Below are 21113 nucleotides of genomic sequence, written 5' to 3'. Positions count from 1 at the left end.
TAACAAGGCTCCTGGACCCTCCATTTGAACCTATGCATAAATGCGAACTGCAATTCCTTACATGGAAAGTGGCTTTCCTTATCCCAATCACATCCCTGCGACGGGTAAGTGAGATACAGGCCTTAACTATTGAAGAACCATTCCTACAACTACATCGTAACAAAGTGGTTCTTAGGACAAACCCAAGATTCCTACCAAAAGTAATTTCCCCTTTCCATCTTAACCAATCAGTCGAGCTGCCAGTCTTCTTCCCTAATCCAGACTCAGTAGCTGAGAGCCCTTCATACCTTAGATGTTAAAAGAGCCTTGCTTTATTACATCGACAGAACCAAACCTTTTCGCAAAACCAAACAACTGTTTGTTGCTTTCTCTCCACCACATAAAGGCAACCCCATTTCAAAGTCAGGTATAGCCAGGTGGATAGTTAAATGTATCCAAATATGTTACCAAAAAGCTAAACGCACTCTTACAGTTCCCCCTAGAGTGCACTCCACACGTAAAATAGGGGCTTCCATGGCATTCTTAGGGAACATTCCCTTAGAAGATATTTGCAAAGCAGCCACTTGGTCTACTACACACACCTTCACTAAACATTACTGTGTTGATGTGCAATCCAAACAACAAGCTTCCGTAGGCCAAGCTGTCCTAAAAACTCTATTCCAAACTGCTGCAACAGATACAGGTGACCACCGCTAGGGGAGACACTGCTATATAGTCTATCCTAAGTGTGTGATCTGCAGCTCATATGCCTCGAACGGAATATGCTACTTACCAGTATGCATCTGTTCTTGGCATGTAGAGCTGCAGAGCCACACACGCCCACCCACCTCCCCGGGACCTGTATCTGTTCCAGCATTGTCTTAATTAGACATTACACATGGACATCCTTTCTCGTTATTCTTATACACTCCATTTCCCATCATGGCGAAAAACAATCTGAGGATGGAGTGGATGCCCATGCGCACTGTTGTCCAGAGGAGGAGTCACCTATCTTGTGAGCAAAAGGCTTCTTCCGAAGACAACAACAACCTGCAATCATCCGAGCCCAACACCAGATGGCGATCTTATCCTAAGTGTGTGGCTCTGCAGCTCTACATGCCAAGAACAGATGCATACTGGTAAGTAGCATATTCCTTCAAACTACTGCAACAGATACTGGTGGTCGCCGCTAGGAGGGGATACTGCTATACAATCTATGCATAGTGTGTAATCTGCAGCTCATATGCCTCGAACTGAATATGCTACTTACCAGTATGCATCTGTTCTTGGCTTGTAGAGCTGCAGATCTACACACGCCCACCCGCCTCCCCGGCTACCTTTATCTGTTCCAGTATTATGTTACTTAGATACACCATACATGGGCATCCTTCCTGTTTCTTACAAAGCTCCATTTACCTGCTGGCAAAAATCATTCTGAGGATGGAGCCGATGCCCATGCGCACTATGATCTAAAGGAGGAGTCACATACCTCGTGACTTCCAAAGACTTTCCAAGACACAAACAAGTGCAAACATCCGGGCCCAACACCAGATGGCGATCTATGCATAGTGTGTAGATCTGCAGCTCCACATGCCAACAACAGATGCATACTGGTAAGTAGCATATTCCTTTTTAACAATCACTAAGCCAACAACTAAACCTGACACTAAATCTAGTAATTCCTGTCAGTCCTTATGTAATGATATTGCCAGATATTTTTATGCCAGAGTTGATAAAATATTTAACAATTTTGTTAATCATCAGACAACAGCCCCAAAGGATCAAATTCCTTCCGAGCCGAGAATACCTGTCCCCAGCTTCGCAGCTTTCACTCCTCCGTCCACAGACATAGTTGTGAGGATGATCAAAGCGTCTAGATCGGAGTCCCCCGATGAACCCTGTCCAACTAAGATCGCTGCCCTGGTGGCAGATATTCTATAGCCCCTCGCTTAACTAACATCTTTCTGTCATATTCGAGTCCGGATCTTTTACAACAGGCTGAAAGAAGGCTTCAGTTCGTCAGCTTCTTAAAAAAAAAAAATTAATAAATAAAACAATCTTCTTTCTATCAAGCTAATCCCGTTAACTATCACCCAATATCCTGTCTTCCTCTGCTGGCCAAGATTATTGAAAAACTAATGATTGCACAACTTTCTGACTTTATTTCAACTAACAATCTGTAGATGATACCCAATTCGACTTTCGATCTTATCATAGTAAAGAATCAGCTGTTATCAAGGTCACCGAAGACATCAGAATGGCGTTTGATGCCGAAGGCAAAGCGGCCCGATTCTTTTAGATCTGTCGATGACATTTGATACTATCCACCACAACAAATAGCTCTCTCGCTTAAAGGAAATCTGCATAACATGGTTTGCTTGGGACCTACTTAGAAAAGAGGCAGATGGAGAGACGTAATTGTCCAGTCGACAGATTTTTCTCTTGATCATCAAAACGATCTATGTGTGGTTCCGCATGAGTTGGCGCTTAGCCCAGCGCTGTTTAATATTTGTTATTCCTCTGGCTGAGTTAGTGAAATCTTATGGCTTGCCATCACTGGCTTTGCCATCACTTGCTATGCCGACGACACACAAATTGTTATTTTCATTGGGGAAGGAATTGACTCATTAAGGCGCCGGCTTTGCTGGATGTATGAAGGCCGTTGGTAACTCGATGTCAGACAACTACCTTCGGTTAAACTCAAATAAAACTGAAGTCTTACTCTTTGGTGCAAATTACTCATTCTGGACTCAGAATTGGTGGCTCAAAAAGCTGTATCCTTTGTCCACGGAAGTTAGCAAAGTCCACAACTTGGAGGTAGTGATAAACAACAGTCTCCCTTAATGATCACGTCAATGTGGTCTTTTCCACAGTCTACTTCACTTTGAAAATGATAAAGAAACTCCTCCCTTTCATTCCATTGCACTTACAAAAATCTTTGTTTACCTCCTTGGCAAATTCCAGGCTGGATTATTGTAATGCATTAAATCTTAATGCCCATCGCTCTCTGATTAATAAGCTGCAAATACTACAGAATATAGTGGCTGTACTTCTTCTTAACAACCCTAAACACCAAGTGGTCTCAAAGCATCTGAGAAAACTCCACTGGTTGCCAATCAGGGCTAGAATTTTATTTAAGGCACTATGTATCACCTTTAAGGCCTTAAATAATGAAGGACCTGTATTTTTGAGGAACAGTTTTATTAACTGGTACATCCCCAAGAAGCGTTTACGATCTTCCTCCACAAAATCAGTAATCCTGCCCAGATACAAATGTGCATCTTGGGGAGGACGCATCTTTATGCTGGGCGCTTCCAAAGCTTTTGTTACATATCAAATCCTCCTCTAATCTTCTGTCTTTTAGAAAGGCTGTGAAAACATGGCTATTTGACTCCATATAGTCACCTAATGAACTAATAGTCTCATTTACATTCACAGTAGCTAGTTCCAAGACACCCAAGGGTATTCGTGCGCTTAACAAGTTAATTTAACATAACAGAACATCATTGAGCGTAGTATTCTCAAAAAGGGGAATAGCTGTATTGGTTCAGCCCAATTGTTCTCAAATGTAATCAAGGGAAACAAGACATGCTGGAATGGGCTGTTGGTGATGAACAAGCTAAGATGGACTCAATGAGTGACGAGAATCTAATGGAAGACTTGGCAGAGTGAACTTCCATGCTGGCATAATTGACAGACCAACGATCACTACCGAACAATCGTCCCCGCAATAATATTCCGCCCTGAATGTCTGTTGATATCTACATTGCTTTATGATGATAGATTTCTGACAGCTAAATTGTTACATGGGTTTAGGGACTGGAGAGAGACTTGTTCCTTTAACATGTCAGACTGCGAACCTATATGCAAGATAGATGTTTCCTCTTTTTTGTTTTGCATTTTTCTATTTTACTTTTGTGTTGATTATAAAATACCAATAAAAAGAATTTAAAAAAACATTTTTTGTCTTAATTGCCATCAAGTCAGGACTAATGAAGTTGACTGGGCAATCAGTTAGTAGGTAGATACGTAGAAACCTGTGGTCTTTCTGGAAATCATTCTGCTTCACATACCATGAAGAGCAGCTGCATCTTCTTTTAGATCTATTTCCACAGCTTTTTCTTAAACCTACTTTTTCCTGGATACTTCACCCAGAAGTTTCTGATAGGCTTCAGACATGATCAGAAAACATCATCACAGCTCCACCCCCAGTTGATCAAGCTGGAAAGCCTCACTGGTGTAGCTGCTCAGAAAAGAAGCAGCAGTTCGGTAAAGATACCCCTGCATTCATGGTGTTAGTTAATTTTTTCCGGTAATAAACAAATAAGCAGGTAACAGGAATCCGAGTTCTGCTGAGTGTTTTATTTGATTTTCTCACAATTTCTTCTTGTATTTGTTTTTTGCTATTTTTCACAGACTTTATAAGCAATTTTTCCAGCTTTACAGCCTGTATCAGTTGGAAGATGCGAATGTCTGTAACCCACCTAAAAGCAAAATGCATGTAGTATTTAGATCTCTAGTTTACTCCGGGACCATTGAGGTATGTAACAAAATGTGTCCGAAGGCTGCATGGCGAGGTAGTACAAATTGTTATGACCCTTCAGCAGAAGGGAGGAATTTAACTGGAAGTTGAGTGCAGTTGTTAAGATGCTGCTTTCCCCACAATTTTTTTTAAAAACTTTTCTGTCCACTCATTTTTCTTATTACTCGGAAAAACAGAAAAATAGCGCTAGGTGGTCAGTCCTCCTCTCATCACCGGTTTGTTTCTGAGGAGTAGGTAAGCTACAACAGATGTTATTTTATCGCAGAAAAGCATTTGGATTGGTCTCCCAAGAGTTTTCTGGCTCTGGCAGACTTAAACAGCCCCTGGTAAGCTTCACTTCCTAACTGACCCCTTTCAGTTTGAGCCTGTTAGAAATGGGGGTCTCTAGTTGGCAGAGGTAGGTACCTTTGTCCAAATAGGGACCCTTCTTCCAAGTCAGTATAAGGGAGTTACACTCCTAAAATAACCCCTGCTCACCCGCTTGGTAGCTTGGCACGATCAGTCAGGATTATCTTAGAAGCAGTGTGTAAAGCATTTGCACATAACCAACAGTAATACAGTGTAAACACTACAAAAGGCCACCACACCAGTTTAGAAAAATATCCAATATTTTAATATACTTAAATCTGATAGAGACATATAGCCGCAGATTCCTTCACTTTGAATTATCCCCAGGCGTCAGACTGGATGCGGAATTTTTTTTGCAGCAGCACCTCTGCGTATCGGGACGCGCCACACGACCCCGCCCTGACGTCGTCCACGGACGTGACATTAGTGAGGTCATATAAGTCCCTCCTGGTTTGCTGACATCAGTTTCCTTCTTTTCTACGTGCAACGCGGATCCAGAGTAAGCGGTTTCTCTGGCCTGTTTTCAGACCCCGTTTGACGCTTTGAGTCTGGAACAGTTGGCAATGCCTTTGGGCTTTAAAACATGTGCCTCCTGTTCGCGACAAATGTCCACGCCGGACCCACACTGTATCTGCATGTGGTGTCTGGGCGAACACCACGACTCGACGGCTTGCGACGCCTGCACCCAACTCAAGCCGAAGTCCTGGCGAGAGCGCTGAATGTAACTACTTTCGGCTCGCCTGTCCCGGTCGGAGTCGTCATGGCCTCCGGCCCCCTCTACGGCGGCAGGTCCCAGTGGTGGAGGTTTCCATTTGCGGCATCGGTCGCCGTCTGGTTCCCATGTTCGTCGCTTGCCCATTCCTAGTAATTCCTGGTGCCTGTCGCTGAGGTCATCGACCTCCCTTCCTCCTGTTGAAGGGGGCGCTAGTTCCCAGACTTCTCCGGACGTGCGCCCCCAAGAGTCGGCCCTCCCCTATCTGCCATTTCCTGGTGCAGGGACGACTCGGACCCAAATGGCGGCTTATGCCGCGGCCCTGCAGGCCTCTCTTGGGTCCCCTCCTCTCCCGGGGTCTCCGGTGGGTTCGCCGGCGGGTTCGCCTCCGGTGCTGTCTGGGCCTCTTGCCTCTAGGTATGATGGATGTATGGCGTCGTCAGGGCGCGGCCTGGCTGGATCCCCCTCTTCAGCCCGTAACACCCCTACCGCGCCGCATAGTCCAGCAGGACTTACTGTGGCGTCGCAGGTTGCTGGTACTCGCAGCTTGTCTCCGAGTCCCCCTCGGCCCTCCGTACAGGCTGCTGTCTCTTTGGAGACCGAACCGACTTGCTTGCCCGGCTCCGGCTCCGTTCCCTACTTTACAGTTGGAGCCTGATGTGGTTGAAGCTGAGTAGGCGCCGTAGACTTGCCTCTCCGGCTCCGTGCCTTACTTCGGAACCAGAGCCTGTTGTGGTTGAGGCCGATTCGGCGCCGGATGAGGCCGAGTCAGCGCCGGACGAGGCCGTGTCTGCGCCGGCCGAGGACGCCCTGACGCCGACTCGACGCTGTATCATCGACTCCTCTCTGGAGGCTTCCGGAGGAGGTTCGGCGTCACCCTGACGTCTGTCAACACCGGATCCATCCTTGCCTCTTCCTCCCTTGGAATTTGTGGCTCCGGCAGATTCTCCGCCTCCTCACAAGCCCCTTCAGGACCCTCATTCGTCCATGGGGTTTCCCACCTTTGGACATTGGTCTGATCCTCCGTTCACCGGACAATCCCCTTGGAGTGGACGGCTCAGCTTACAGCCCTCACCCACAGATGAGTTACTGTCCCCTCCTCGGAGGGCTACTGAGGCTGGTGTAGCATTTATGAGGGTTGTTTCCATGGCTGCCTGCGTTCTGCGTGTGCAGCCCCCTTCAGTTCCCCTGCCTATCGACCCCCTGTTGGATGTTGTCCACCACGGTTCGGGTAATGTATAGCCGCTTCTGCCTTTCGAAGCCTCCCTTTATGATGCCCTTCTGGGGACCTGGGCTCGGCCGGCATCGGGTGATCAGTGGCTCGTTCCATCAAGCATTGCCACCGCCCTGCCCCGAACGATCCGGTCTGCTTGTTTGTTCATCCGGACATTCAGGGGCTTGTTCTGCAAGCTGCCTTTCCTTCATTGCCCCCGCTGCTGCTTCCTCCCTCCCGGATGTCCAGATGGCTGGAGTCGTGGGGTCGTAATATTTTCGCCTCCACTAGCGTGCCTCTTCGCTCCCTCAATACGGTGTAGGTCTTGGCTCGGGCTTGTTCTGCCTTTTGGGACTCTGCCGAGTCTCTTCTCTCTTCCACCTCTGATGGCGCTTGTGTTGACCTCCTCCGACTTATCCATGACAGATGTGATTTGGCAGAATTTACTATCCTGTCGGCCCTGGATACCTCAGACTCCTTAGGCCGGGCTATGGCCGGTTCTGTTGCACTACGCCGCCATGCTTGGTTGCGGGATGGCGTCTTCCCAGAGAACATTCGGGAGCGCCTTGTTGACCTGCCTTTAGATGGGGGCCCCCATAGGCTTGTACTTGGCAGGTTTCAGGTCGTCCTATCCTGGAGTGGTTACCCCTCCTTTCTTTTTAAGCGACTTTCATTCAACTTCCACAAGTTGGACTGTGCGTTTTTTGGCTGAGAGTAAGCCAACTGTGGCGGTGTTCCACAGGTTGTTCCTCGGACTGTGGTTTTCCCTACAAGATGTTCCCCTGTTTTTCTTTAGGGACGTGATATACCCCAGGTGGGGTACCTGTCTGCTATTGTGTAGCTCTGCTCCGTGCCAAGTGGACGTGGAGGTCCCTTTGGGCTCCTCCTGGCATCGTTATCTTGCCGTTAAGACAGTTTTTCATAATGTGCCTTCTGGCACTGTCTCCTACATGCCACGGGTCTCGCCCTGCTTGCGCCTTGTGTGTGTGTCTCGTACTCCTCTTCTAGAGGTTTCTTTCTGTTGCTACTGTTTTCAGTGTGCTTCGACACTTCTTCAGAGTCTACCACCCTGCCACCGGTGCATTAGGTGGGTCCCTGCTTTAGCGCTGCAGCTGTGTGGGTATCCTCCGCCTATCTTTGCTTCTGCGGGGTCTCTATATTCCTGTTTTGCGGGGAGAGGTTGAGTGTCTTGTACTCAGGTTTGCCATCGTTCTCCACGGCGGCGTTTTCCTTTGTACGTTTTATAGTAGCCTTCGGTGCCTTTTCATGCTGCTTCGGCAGCAAAGAGTTTCAGGGGTACGATCCCGGGGGTGAGCCTCCTCTCCTGGATGCTCTTCTTCTTGGGGGTCTTGTCTGTTCCGTTCATATACTGAACACTCCCTCTTTTCTGTGGGAGTGCTTTTCTCCTCCCGGTCGGAGGTGGTGCCTCCGGGATCTGATGTGGTTCTCCACAGCTGTGTGTTTTTATTCACGGTTCCAATAGGCACCTTCAGTACCTTGGAGGCCACGCCCTTCGGATGTATCTTTTTCCTTCAGGTGTCACCCTTAGTCTGTGTCTGGTGTACTTGTGGGACGGTTCCTCTTCTGAGGGCCGTCCCGGCTGCTGCTCCTGCATCTCGGTCTCCCTTTGGGTACGTTATTCCCCTTGGCCTTCAGTGGCCTTGTTGGGCAGTCCCGTACTTGTCTTAGCTACGCCACTTTCTTGTCTCTGTAGCTGTCTGCTACGTGCATGTTCCTCGTTGTGGTCCGCCTCGGCGTGCTTCAGCGTGTGGCTGTCCGCCCCTGTTGTTTTCCGGTCACTGGGTATTTGTACTGGCATATCTTATATTTTCATGCCTGTACTTCTGGAACGTGATTCAGTTCATGCCTCTTGCCCTTCGCTTTCTGGCTGCGCCTCTTGCCCTTCACTTTCTGGCTGTGGCTTGTCAGGCCTCCCTTGCCTAGGCTCACCGGGTAGGCTCTGATTGTGGCATTCCATGTTGTCCTCTAGATGTTGTTTGGGACCACCTTATCGCGCCATTGGGCTCTGGGAATAGTTCTTCCTCTTCTCCCTTCCGTTCTTTGCTATAGCTTAGTACAGTTATTCCATCCTGTATTCACACAAGTATGGTCTCGCGTCCTTCTGGTCGCCTTATGGTGCCTTTGCCTCCTATTGTGTTTTGCTTTTCTGAGCTGCTTGGTCTGCTGCTTGGCTACACCGCCACAGCTTTCCCCATGGTCCGTCACTCTGTTGTTGGCTCAGTGTTCTCGGGCACTTTGTGGTTGCAGACTCACCTCCCCCCCTTGGGATATGGCTGTGGTATCTATTCTAAGGTAAGGAATCTGTTGCTAGATGTCACTATCCGATGTACTTTCCTTCGATAACAATGTATCTGGTAGAGACGTTGTCTAGAGGCAGATTCCTTAACGCCCACCCATCCTCCCCGTTCTGCGAGAACCTTTCCAGGTGGGCTTCTCCACCTTGCCTCCTTTCAGTTGGCACTGGTAGTCATCCAGGGTGCTCAAGTTGGTGCGAGCCTCTCAGACTTTGCCTCTTGCAACCGCCTTCCTCTGGGAGGCTTCTCTTCCTCTGGAGCGGTGCTTTTTGCTTTCCCTTCAACAGGAGTCTTTCTTCCCTTTCTCCGCATTCCTCCACTCTGGCCTCTCCAGTGTGAGGTTTTCTCCTGTTCTTTCCCTCCGCCCTCGCCTCCATCTACTGACTTCTCTGTAGTCGCCTTCTTGGGAGCTCCTTCGGCTGTGCTTCGGCCCTTCAATCTCTACAGGGGCAAGTGCTATTCTTGTACAGTCATCTCACAGTGGAGTGTTATTTTTTCTGTGCTCCACCCTTGTTGGTCGCCACAGTCCTGCGTTATAATGCCAGTCTCCCTGCTGTCTGTCGGGACATTCTTCCCTTGTTGCTCGGCTTCTGGGGAGGGTCTACGCTTCGTTTGCGGAATAGTCTCTCAGGGCGGTGCTCTGCCCTTACTTGGTTGCTTGTTGGTATACAGTTTCTGACACTGTCCTTTACGATGAGGTTGTACATCGCCCTATTTCTTTATTATACGGATTTTCCCTCCTTCGCATACTGTTACCCTACTTTCACAGTTTTTTATTGGTGGCTCTGCGTTGTGCCGCGGAAAAGTTTCTCCGAAGAAAACTGATGACAGCGCTCACGAGGGACTTACCTCGCTGACGTCACATCCGTGGACGACGTCAGGGAAGGGGTCATGTGGCGCCATCCCCCGGACCGCAGAGGTGCTGCTGCAAAAAAAATTCCAGATTCAGTCTGACGCCTGGGGCTAATTCTAAGTTAAGGAATCTGTGGCTAGACAACGTCTCTACGAGATACATCTGATAGAGACTACTAGCCGCAGATTCCTTCACGTAGAATTATCCCCAGGCGTGAGTCTGGGTCCGGAAACGTTTTTTTTTTTTTTTGCCACAGCATCCCTGCGTGCCGGGGGCGGGGTGACATCACACGGCTCTGCCCAGGCGTCGCCCGCTTATGTGACGTCAGCGAGGTCACATAAGACCCGCCCCGGCGCGCCCACGTCAGTTTTTTCCTTTTCCGCGTGTAACGCGGATCCAATCCTTGCTACGGGCCTGTTGGGGCCCCTTTTTTCTCCCATTTCTTTTTGGTGGAACAGTGTGTGAATGCCTTCGGACTTCAAAACTTGCACGGTTTGTGGGCGTCTTATGTCGGCAGCGGACCCTCATCTCATTTGTTTGTGGTGTTTGGGGGATGATCACGGCACCACAGATTGTGCGGCGTGCCAACAGTTGAAGCAGAAGTCGCGGCGGGAGCGCCGGATGAAACTTCTATCGGCGCGTCTCTCCAGGTCGACGTCCTCCCCTCGGTCTGCTTCGGCTGACGGCTTCAAATACGCCCTTGGTCGTCGTCCTCGCCCTTCTCCGATGTCACGTGAGCGTCGCTCCCCAGTGGGTAAGTGTTGCAGTTTGTCCCCGGGGGCTGGTTTCCGGCCTTCCGGGGGCGTGGACTCTCCGCTGGTGATGCGGCCCCGCGTGTCATCCTATCCACCGTTTCCCGGTGTTGGGGCGTCGAGAGTCCAAATAGAGACATACGCGGTGGCTTTGCAGGCTTCGCTGGCGTCTTCTCCTCCTTCCACTCCTGGGGCATCGGCGGATCCCTCGCCCTGCGCAGGGCCCTCTGCGGCGCCGCAGGTGGCTCAGGCCCCGGCGCCGACTGGTTCGGATCCAGGCTTGGAGGATGTGGTGCTGTTGGGGTGCGGCTCCTCTGGGGCACCTCCTTCAGACCACGGCGTCTCTCCCTTGCCGCAAACTCCCGCGGGAGTCCCTGTGGTGTCGCGGGAGGTCGCCGGGGCTCAGGTCGCATCCACGAGCCCCTCTCGGTCCTTTGACAAGGTGGTCCTGTCTAAGATTGAGGTGACACTGCTACGGCGCCGGCAGCAGTTGGACCGTGCGGCGCCACATGGACCCTCCTCGTCCTGCTCCGGGTCGAGGCCAGACCCCTTGTCCCTCTCCGGGCCACTCTCGTCCCTCCGCACAGGTGGCTGCCTCGTTGGAGGGCGAGTCGGAGGTTGAATCGTCCCTGGCGCCGACACATGGGTTGCCGAGAGATCCTCGTCTCATTCTGGGCCGCGGTTGGCGGAGGGGTTCGTGCCACTCTCCAGCCCCGTCTCATTCCCCCACGCAGGGGCCTGCCTCAGCGGGGGTCGGCGTCATTCCGGCGCCGCCCCGGAGCCGGTACGGCTCCAGCTCTACACCGGTCTCCGCTGCGGGGTGACTTGGACGTACCTTGTTCGGTGACGCTGGATGGTGCCGACGTCCTGCCTCAATCAGCAGACTCTACGGCTCCGCTCAGGAATCATACTGCGGATTCGTCTTCGGACGCTCCTTCTCCTGAGGCAGGCTGTATATTGGTGTCGTCCTCCCCGGAGACTGGTCGGCGTGTGGTGTCTTTCTCACTGGCATCGAAGGGCGGCTCCCCGCCCTTCCCGAGGCAGAGGTGTTCGTTGGAAGAGCGGCAAGTCCCTCATTTTTCGGCTCCTTCTGACTTCCAGGTCTGGCCCTTGTCCGCCCCGCTTGGCCTCGGGGACGGCCGCCTTAGTTTGCAGCAGTCGCCCACGGAGGAGCTGCTTTCTCCACTGCGGTGCCCTACGGAGGCGGGTGCGGCCTTCACTCACGCGGTGTCCAAGGCTGTGGGCATCCTGCGTATGGGTGACCCGGTGGCTCACTTTCCGGCGGACCATCTATTGGAGGTCCTCCACCAGGGCTCTGTTGGGAGGGTGGTCTTACTTCCCTTTGAAGGTTCGCTCCATTCTTCCCTGACGGGGGCTTGGAGGCGTCCTGCCTCAGGGCACCCGGTGCCTCAGCATCTTCTGCAACGGCACCTCCCAGCGCCACGTGACCCGGCGTGTCTTTCCCTTCACCTTTCAGCCGCCAGCCCCCTCTTGCGGACTGCTTTTCCCTCCCTGCCGCCACTGTTGACTCCGCCGTCCCGAGAGGCCAGCTGGCTGGACTCTTGGGGGCGCAACATGTTCGCCTCAACCAGCACGGCCCTGCGGGCCCTTAACATCTTGTGTCTGCTGGCTAGAGCCTCCTCCAGTTTGTGGGATTCGGCTGAGTCTCTGCAGTGTCCCAGGAGTCTGGTCAGGTGGACTTACGGCATCATGCATTGGATGGCCGGGAGCTTGCGGCGTTTATTCTCCTCTCCGCTCTGGACATCTCAGAGGTGCTGGGCCGGGCTATGGCTTCCTCAGTCACTCTCCGTCACCATGCTTGGCTTCGGGACGGAGTATTCCCTGAGAATATACGGGAGCGCTTAGTCGACCTTCCGTTTGATGGCGGCCTGTTGTTCCATGACCTGGACGACTCCGCTATCCAAAGGCTCTTGGCGGGGCTCCATCCTCCTCCTCCGTCCCCTCCTCAGTGACTTATGAGTTGGGTTGATTCTGGGCCTTCTTAGGCTGGTTGTTCTGGCTGTGGAGTGCGTCTTCTGGCCGTTTACGTCCTTCCTTGGGACTTTGGCATTGTTGGCTGCTGGACGGCCCTTGTGATGATTGTGTGGGGGTTCTGCAGGAGTTGTTGCGCAGACTTTGCCCTGAGATTGGGCCTTCTGCTTTGCTTGGGCTGCTTATCAAGCCTTCAGCGGGGGTGTTTTTTTCCCCGTGGCGCTTTTGTTTTGACTCTGCTGCGGAAGTTCTTCCAAACAGGGTTCCCATATCTTGGGACTTAACGTACTCTATGTGGGGTAGTGGTAGCTGTCATATAGCTTGCGCTCTGCTAGAGGGTTCTGGTTGCCTTCGGGTGCTTGTTCTCCATGGCGTTTAGGTAGGTTGCTTTTGCTTCCTGAGGCCCTGTGCGCGGCCACTCGTAGTGGTGTGCCCGGGCATCTCTTCCTCTCCCTGCTCCTGTCCTGAGGTCTGGAATGATCCTGTGTTCTCACTTTCCAGGCGTCGCCTACTCGGCCTTTCTGGGGCCTCGGGCCCTGCTGTTCTGGCTACTCCAGGTTTGGAGGAGGTTGCTTTCTATCCCTGTCCTCCCTGCCCTCCCTTCCTTCCATTGCTATCCTCTGCTTAAGGGTCATCTCGCCTTGTCTTGCCCTTGTCCCTTGTGGGTGCTTGCCCTCTAGGTCGGGGTGACTTGGAGGTTTGTTGTCCCTGTCTGTCTTGGTACTGGTCCCATTCCTTGCTCAGGATGGGGGGGTGGGTTTACTACCATGACTTTTACGCATGTTCTTGGCCTCCGGGGCACAGGGATGGGAGGTTGTATATGTGCTTGCAGTGTGACTGCGCAGGTTTCTGCTTCTTCTTTCCCTGCCCTTGGGTTCTGCGGTGTTGGCACCACTCTGGTGGTGGTGTTCGTCACCGTTTCTTTCCAATTTTTCTGCTCTTCGCACACTGTTCCCATGCTTCCACATTTTTTTATCTGGTGGTTCCGCGTTGTGGTGCGGAAAAGTTCTCCGAAGAAAACTGATGTGGTCACACCGGGGCGGGTCTTATGTGACCTCGCTGACGTCATATACGCGGATGACGCCTGGGCGGAGTCGCGTGATGTTGCCCCGCCCCCGGCGCACAGGGATGCTGTGGCAAAAAACAAAAAAAAAAGTTTCCGGATCCAGTCTCACGCCTGGGGATATTTCTACGTGAAGGAATCTGCATCTAGAATCGTCTCTACCAGATACATTGTTACCGAAGGTAAGTAACTCGTACGTCTACGCTGTACACTTTCGTGTCCAGCTCCATCTCCTCATCTGTTCGCGGGGGACATTGGCTCCTCCCGGGCAGCTGGCTGATGTCGATTACGGATTTTGACATTGTCCTGTCCAATTTTGCTTCAACATAAATGTTGGTACTTATGGCGTACCCTTGTTTTTTTTTTATGCAACACATACCTTTTTAGATAGGTTTCTTTCTTAATATAGATCTGCTTTATGCTCTTCCCACAGCGGGGTTGCGCAGGCAATGCTCCTTTCTGCGGTGTCCTTGGCCTTCGCCCCGGTCTGCTCATGGTGCGAGCTCTTGTGTGTGTTCCCGGCTTGCCAGGGGCCACTTTTTGCCGGTTGCCTACCTGGTGATGCGTTGTTCACATCTGAGATGCTCACGCTACCCTACAGGGGGCTTTCCCTATGCTTGGTGTGGTTCTCCCGTCCACACTGTATGCTTATGTGTATTCCTGTCATCCACATGAATATCACTTTTACTGTGGTCCTGTTCTGGGTGCTTCTGCTTGTTGCCGTCCGCCCTCACATGTCTGTGTGAAGGGGCGACTGTGTGCTGGCTTATCTTGTATTTCTGGTAATACCGGCATTTTATGGCCATGGGTCGTCATCCTGCCGCTGCTGCCCCACGTATCTTAGCTGGTGCAGGTTCAACAGTGTTTTTTCCGCTGTTGGGCAAGCTTGACCGGTATGCGTTGCCTCTGTCCTACCATTGTCCTTGCTTCCTGACGACACATCGGATCCTACAGATCCGTTGGACGCTAGGCTCAGTTCCTCTTTTACGTAGCCATCAACACTCATTTCTGTACTGGCATTTCTGGCTCTGTGCTTCTTTCTCTCTCCACCCGGTATACACACGAGGGTTTTCGTGCTGTTCTTTGACAGCTTGTGGTGCCTTTGCCTCCCATTGTTTTCCGCTCCTTTCAGAGCTTTTGGGTCTGGTGTTGGCCGCCCTGTCATTACTGTCCCCACTGTGTTTCGTCACCTTGTTGACAGCTAAGTACTCTCTGGAACTTGGTGGGGTTCAGTCGCAGACCCGCCTCCTCTATGGGTATGCCTTTGGTATCTATTCTAATTTAAGGAATCTGTGGCTAGATGTCTCTATCAGGTGAATGAGTTACTTACCTTCGGTAACAATGTATCTGGTAGAGACACAGTTTAGCTGCAGATTCCTTAACGTCCTCCCTGTTCTACGAGGACCTTTTCAGGTTGGGTTTCTGCAGTCGCCTCCCTCCGGGTGGCTTTGTCTTTTTGCAGGGTGACATCTTCACTTTAATCCTCGACGGAATACTTCATTCTGTTTTGGTTGCTCCACTCCGCCCATTCTCGTGATTGGGCGGTATGCTCATGTGTCCTTTTAAATCACTAAGCCCTAGGTCATCCAGTGTGGGGTCTACTCAGCCCCCCACCAACCTTTGCTCAAATCGCCTGGGGTCTCTTACTTCCCCTGCAGTTCAGTGTTTTGAAGTCTATTGGCTCTGCCTCAAATCTCTAGGTCTCTTAAAGGGGATACGACGTCCTTTTCTGATGGTGACTTGTGGTAAATTGTTAATGCTCCTGTGTTCCGGTCTTGTGCCATTAATAGTTCTATATTGTGGTTGTAGACTTTCTGCCGTCTGCCATGATGTGTTTTGACACATTTATATATTGTGGTTGCGGACTTTGTTATCTGCCATGAGGTGTTTTAACAACATCTTCTCCTTCCCTCCGGGGAGGGTTTCCCCCTCTGCTTTTGCGGGGATGCTTCTCAGAGCGGTGGTCTGCTCTTTCCCTTCACTGTTTTTTCAAGTATACAGTGCCTGGCACTGAATTTTATGGTGCTGTTTTTTTCACCATTCATATTCTTTCTTTTTTCATCTTTTTCCCATACTCTCACAGTTTTTGGTGATGGCTCTGCGTTGTGGCGCAGAAAAGTTTCTCTGACGAAAACTGACGGCAGCGCGCTGGGATGGGCTTATATGGCTCCGCTGACGTCATGTCTGTGGACGACGTCAGGGCGGATCCGTGCGGCGCTGCCCCTGGTACGCAGAGGTGCTGCTGCAAAACATTTTCCGGATCTAGTCTGACGCCTGGGGATATTCTAAGTTAAGGAATCTGCAGCTAGACTGTCTCTACTAGATACATCGTTACCGAAGATAAGTAACTCGTTCTTCTGTCCTATGGTGAATAGGTAGCCTTGCAATAGTGAAAAATGAAATTGGCAGTAGTTCACTATCAGGACATGCCACACACACCAGGGCATGTCCTACCTTTCACATACACTGCACCCTGCCCACAGGGGTACCTTGGGCCTACCTTAGGGGTGACTGACATGTAAGAAAAAGGAAGGTTAGGGCCTGGCAAGTGGGTACACTTGCCAAGTCGACATGGCAGTCCCAGACTGCACACAGGCTCTGCAATGGCAGGCCAGAGTTACATTTACAGGCTGTTTGTGTGGGTGGCACAATCCTGTGCTGCAGCCCACTAACAGCATTTGATTTACAGGCCCTGGCACACTCAGTACACTTTACCAGGGACTGACACAAAAATCAAATAGGCCAATCATGGACACACCAATCTATAACACATTTTACAACAGGAGCACTTTCACTTTACCACTGCTCAGCAGTTAGAAAAGTGCGCAGAAACACTAAACCATCAAAAACAGAGTCAAAACCGGGAGGTCAGAAAGCAAAAACTCAGAGGAAACACGCCAAAAGATGTCAAGTCTAATAGAGCCCTTTAGAGAAACCTTTCTTAAAAATGTTTGATTATATGGCAGCGTGGGGGACTTATAACATGCCAGTAGAATCAGCTGCTGCCTTGAAGGCTTGTATAGTTACCCTATAACTACGCCGACAGCTTTTGCCTCTAATCTTAGTCTGCTCCCTATGGAGTTGGTCTCAGAAGGTATGTCATACGTGCAAGCGAAGTCTTATGTAGGGCCACATTGCACTAGAAATTATACTGAAATTTTGAAATACACTCAAACGAGGATATTTTTATGCTTTTAGTCAAATAACAGCTCCTAAAAAGGCACCCAATCCTGAGCAATTTCAGCACCTTGAGAGTTTTTTTTAAAAAAAAATGTTTAACTGTATACCTTCAGAGATGAAGACGCTGATTCAGAGGATGACCACTTACTGTCTACTAGGGGAAAAAAATTCTCATCAGACTATCCCCTTATGATGAATCTGCAAAACACTAGAAGTGTGAATAGCTCTCCAGCAGGGTTACTATTCCACTATGCTCCACCTGCAGAAGTGGACCTCCTTTTCTTCAGTGATTAAGAAAGCTGAAGAGCTTTTAAAATGAGATTTTTGTTTTTACTAATCAGCAGCCCAGCCATGTCAGTGAGATTTCAGGGCTGTCTAAGCCCTTTAATGAAGTACCTATTTTAGAGGAATTGGAACTAAGAGCACTGGTGGGGCGATTGTAGAACTTCTTTACTCAATGCAGTGCCGTCATATTAAGATGCTCGCGAAAAAAAAGTACAGTTGTAAGTCACATCAGGGGTTTGGAAAAAAAGATGTGTTGAAAAGCCATGCGCATGTCATCTTTAGGCACTTGACAATAAGGATGTCTTGGATGAGAGACATGATAGAATTTTCTTAGTCCACTGACTACTCTGTCCCATCTGCCCCCTTTATTGTCTTTGCACACTTTCACCAAATATCATTGTTTCGGACTATGTTGTAACAAGCGAGGATTGCATGTTCACTAGCATTTGTTTTTTCAGTTTCTGAATATCAAATACCCTGGTCAAAGCACCCTATTTATAAGTTGGCTCCTTGTGTGGACTTTACTTTAGGAACCTTTCAGCTTGAGGATGAATATAAAATAGAAAAATAAGTTGCCTACCTCAAATAATGCCTTTTCTAGTGGATTACAGTGTATTTCTGCATATTGCCCTCCGCCTCCCCTCTCCTAAGATGTCATTTAGTGACTTTTTCTCTGTCTTTTGTGTGAGGAATTTAGCTGCACTGACATCATTAGCACAGTGTTTCTTCATATAACCAGAATTTCCCTTCAGGCTAGAGGTATTGAGAGACAAGTAAAAAGTTAAGGCTTGTGCGGGTCCCTGTCATGCACTTTTCGGACTCCAAATACATGAATTTCATAGAATACACTGGATCGGGATGACTAATTATCCATCAGAAAAAAACATTGCTGCAGGTAAGTAAACTATTTTTTTGCTTGAAGCAGTGTCACTTGTATAAATTGCTGGTCATGTAATGGAATGAAGTAGGTCATAGCTACTCTGCTTTCTTCTTCCTGCAATATGTACAGAGATTACTTACAGTGCTGTTTTGGAAATGTCTCCCATTTAAAATGACATACCTGATGTGATGTATAACAACTCAAATGGTATCAGAACTGAGGAACTGATGTCGTTTTTTTATGTAACCATTTAGGGGTACCTTTTGCAAACTGATTGCACTTAAAACTGCTTTTTCCTTCTTTATAACTGGATGGAATAGACATGTCCCTGATTGAACTCCTTATGCCCGATTTACAAAGGTTTTGGGGTGACTTACTCTCATAGCATGTTTGGCTTACTCCTGATTTCGAGGAGGTGGCCAGGAATAAACTAGAGACTCCACCTTGCATCTCAAATACAGGAGCAAGTCAGGAGTGCCACAAAATATTCATGCTCTTCAAATGCCAAACTCTTGGCGAACATATCCCTTTTTCTTGCTTGTTGCATTTTGCCGATATCTCTGATGGTAAAAGCTTAGGTGTTCTTCACTTCCAGCTAGACATATATACAAAGTAGTTTTATAGCCTTTGCAGAAAGGGTTGTCAATTCTGTCGTCTTGGTGGTAAACATCGTTTAGAAATTCCAAACGCACAGAGCAAACTTTTTTGATTTATATATTGCAGTCTATCATTTAATATTCATGTACGTGCATTTTCTTTTTTCTTCTAGCTTTTTCCTCGTCGATGTACGTGGTTGTATGTTATGAATAATTGTTTACTATCCGTGTCTGGTAAGGTTTTAAATTATTATAGATCTTACATTATTTTCACAAATATGAAAATCCTATTTCTTAATGCATTTTGAATTATTACATTCTCAGGTAAAGCCTCACAGCTGTATTCCCACATGTTACCTGGACTCTTTGATTATGCAAGACAGATGCAGAAGTTGCCAGTTGCTATTCCAGCACACAAGCTCCCCGATAGGATACTCCCCAGGTAAGTTTTCTTGAAGGTCACCTCTACCATGAAAATATGGACACTCTTGTGTTTTCAAGACTGTAAGTAGAAATTCTATGATGCTTCTATTTTTAAATACCAATCTGATAGAGACATCTAGCCGCAGATGCTTGGTTAATGTTGTTATAATAACCTGGTTCCCCGTTTAAGTCTGTTACTCATACTTCAGGGAGCTCTGTCACTTTTTTAGGGAGATTCTTCATTGATCTTGAACTTTTAAAAACTTAAGACCTTAGATGCATCAATACACAGCACATTCTTAATTAGACCCCAGTCTCTTTGCTTTGCCCCACTCTTTTCTAGTGTTTCCACTGAAAAGTGTTTTCTTTTGAAAACGTGCACTTCACCAGCTCACTCTGTGAAAAGATTGTGAGTGATTGTCTAGCAATTTGTCTGCAGGAGAAACAATACAGTCCACTCTTCCTGAATTTATTGTAGCTGTGATTTACAAATAGAATTTAAGGATCAGTTAATGAAGAAGACCATGGTACTAAATTCAGCAGAGGATAACTGTGTCAGTAGGATTAGTACCTTGTTTGGGCCATATCCTCCACCTGACTAGTTAGAAAGAATTCCCAAGCATAGGTCTGTAGGCATAAATTATGCAGTACAAAACTGCAAAGTGTTGCACCCCTGCACTAATGTGTACTCTATAGGTTGAATTAAGTTTGACCAAATACCTATAGATGTTGATGAACCTCAGAACAGATCTGTTTTATAATGGTCCTGGATCCAATAGATTTAAATGCTTAATCCCTCCTCAGTTGTCCTTCTTCCAACAGTTGTGGTTGTTGGTGATGTGGTTGTTGGTGATCAGGGTGTGGCCAGATTGTTCATTAGAATATTATTTTTTCTGCTTATAAAAAAGGGCATGTAAATGAAGTGAGATTAACATTGGCCTCAGTTTACTTCATATGAATCTTGTATAGTGAACCCTGCCTTGGGTGAGACCAGTTTATAGTATTCTAGTGCTCCCTTTCTATGCAGCTGGTTTGAATAGTAACATATTAAAGAACTCTCTGAATGGCAAAGATCTTGAGAGCGAGAGAAGGAGGTGCCCAAATATAACTTCTCCAGCTCTGTTTTCACTTTTCCGGTCGATATACCCTTTTACCGTCTTTGGAACTTTCCCTAGTCTATTGAAAACCAAGACAGTAGTGAACCTCAGGATGCTTAGAAATAGAGCAAGCTATCATAAATTTAACGTCATAGCATACACTACTGTGGACTGAATTTTCCATGAACCACAAACATAAATTACATCATATCTGAAAGAAACATGTTAGTGATAAATTCCTTACCTTAGAATATCCCTAGGTGTCAGACTGGATCCGGAAAGTTTTCATCAGCAGTAGCCCTGCGCGTCGGTAGGCGTGGTCGTGTGGCTCCACGTACGTCGCTGACATTGTAGTCGGCGAGATGACTTCGTTGGAGCTACTTAGACGCGCCCACGTGCGCTGACGTCAGTTCTTTCTTTTTCCGCGCCAGCAAGCGCAGATCCGAGAGAGAGTGGTACTCCTAAGTTAATATTTGACTTGGTTTCTGAGTCTTGTTTTGTCGAGAAATCGACTTCTGGTGCAGTAGGGATGCCTGTAGGGACTGCTGTCGGAACATGTCGGTGGTGGACCCGTATGACGTGTCTCTCTTTTGCTTGGGGCACGCCCATAACCCCGAGAAGTGCCCCAATTGTTGGGCCATGGCGCCGAAGGCCTTGCGGGAGCGTTCCCGTAAGTTGTTTGAGGCCTGGCAATTGGTTCCACGCCACTCAAGGTCACGCTCCCGTGGGAGGTCGAGTGACCGGGCGCGGAGCCGACACCATTGTTCGTCGGAATCGGGGACAGGTAAGTCGAGGCGCCATAAAAAGTCGCAGAAGCGGCGTCGCTCTTCATCTACCCCTCACCGGTCGCGGGACATGTTAGAGGGGGCAGGTGGTCACTCC

The 21113-nt window shown here is 48.9% G+C and overlaps 1 protein-coding gene across 8 annotated transcripts in view; it reads left to right on the top strand.

Moving 5' to 3' along the window:
- MAP4K3 (mitogen-activated protein kinase kinase kinase kinase 3) overlaps positions 1–21113 on the top strand; it is a 1115786-nt gene that overhangs the window by 670537 nt on the left and 424136 nt on the right. For all 8 annotated transcript variants that reach the window (XM_085612074.1, XM_085612073.1, XM_085612071.1 and 5 more), the window contains 2 exons: positions 18885–18945; positions 19036–19153. In XM_085612074.1, the coding sequence (XP_085468200.1) occupies positions 18885–18945; positions 19036–19153 (179 nt within the window). The remainder of the gene's footprint in view (positions 1–18884; positions 18946–19035; positions 19154–21113) is intronic.

This window comes from Triturus cristatus, chromosome 6 (assembly GCF_964204655.1).
Source record: "Triturus cristatus chromosome 6, aTriCri1.1, whole genome shotgun sequence".
Classification (NCBI taxonomy): Eukaryota; Metazoa; Chordata; class Amphibia; order Caudata; family Salamandridae; genus Triturus; species Triturus cristatus.
Note: the sequence above shows the minus strand (reverse complement) of the source record. Positions and strands in the feature narration are given on the sequence as shown.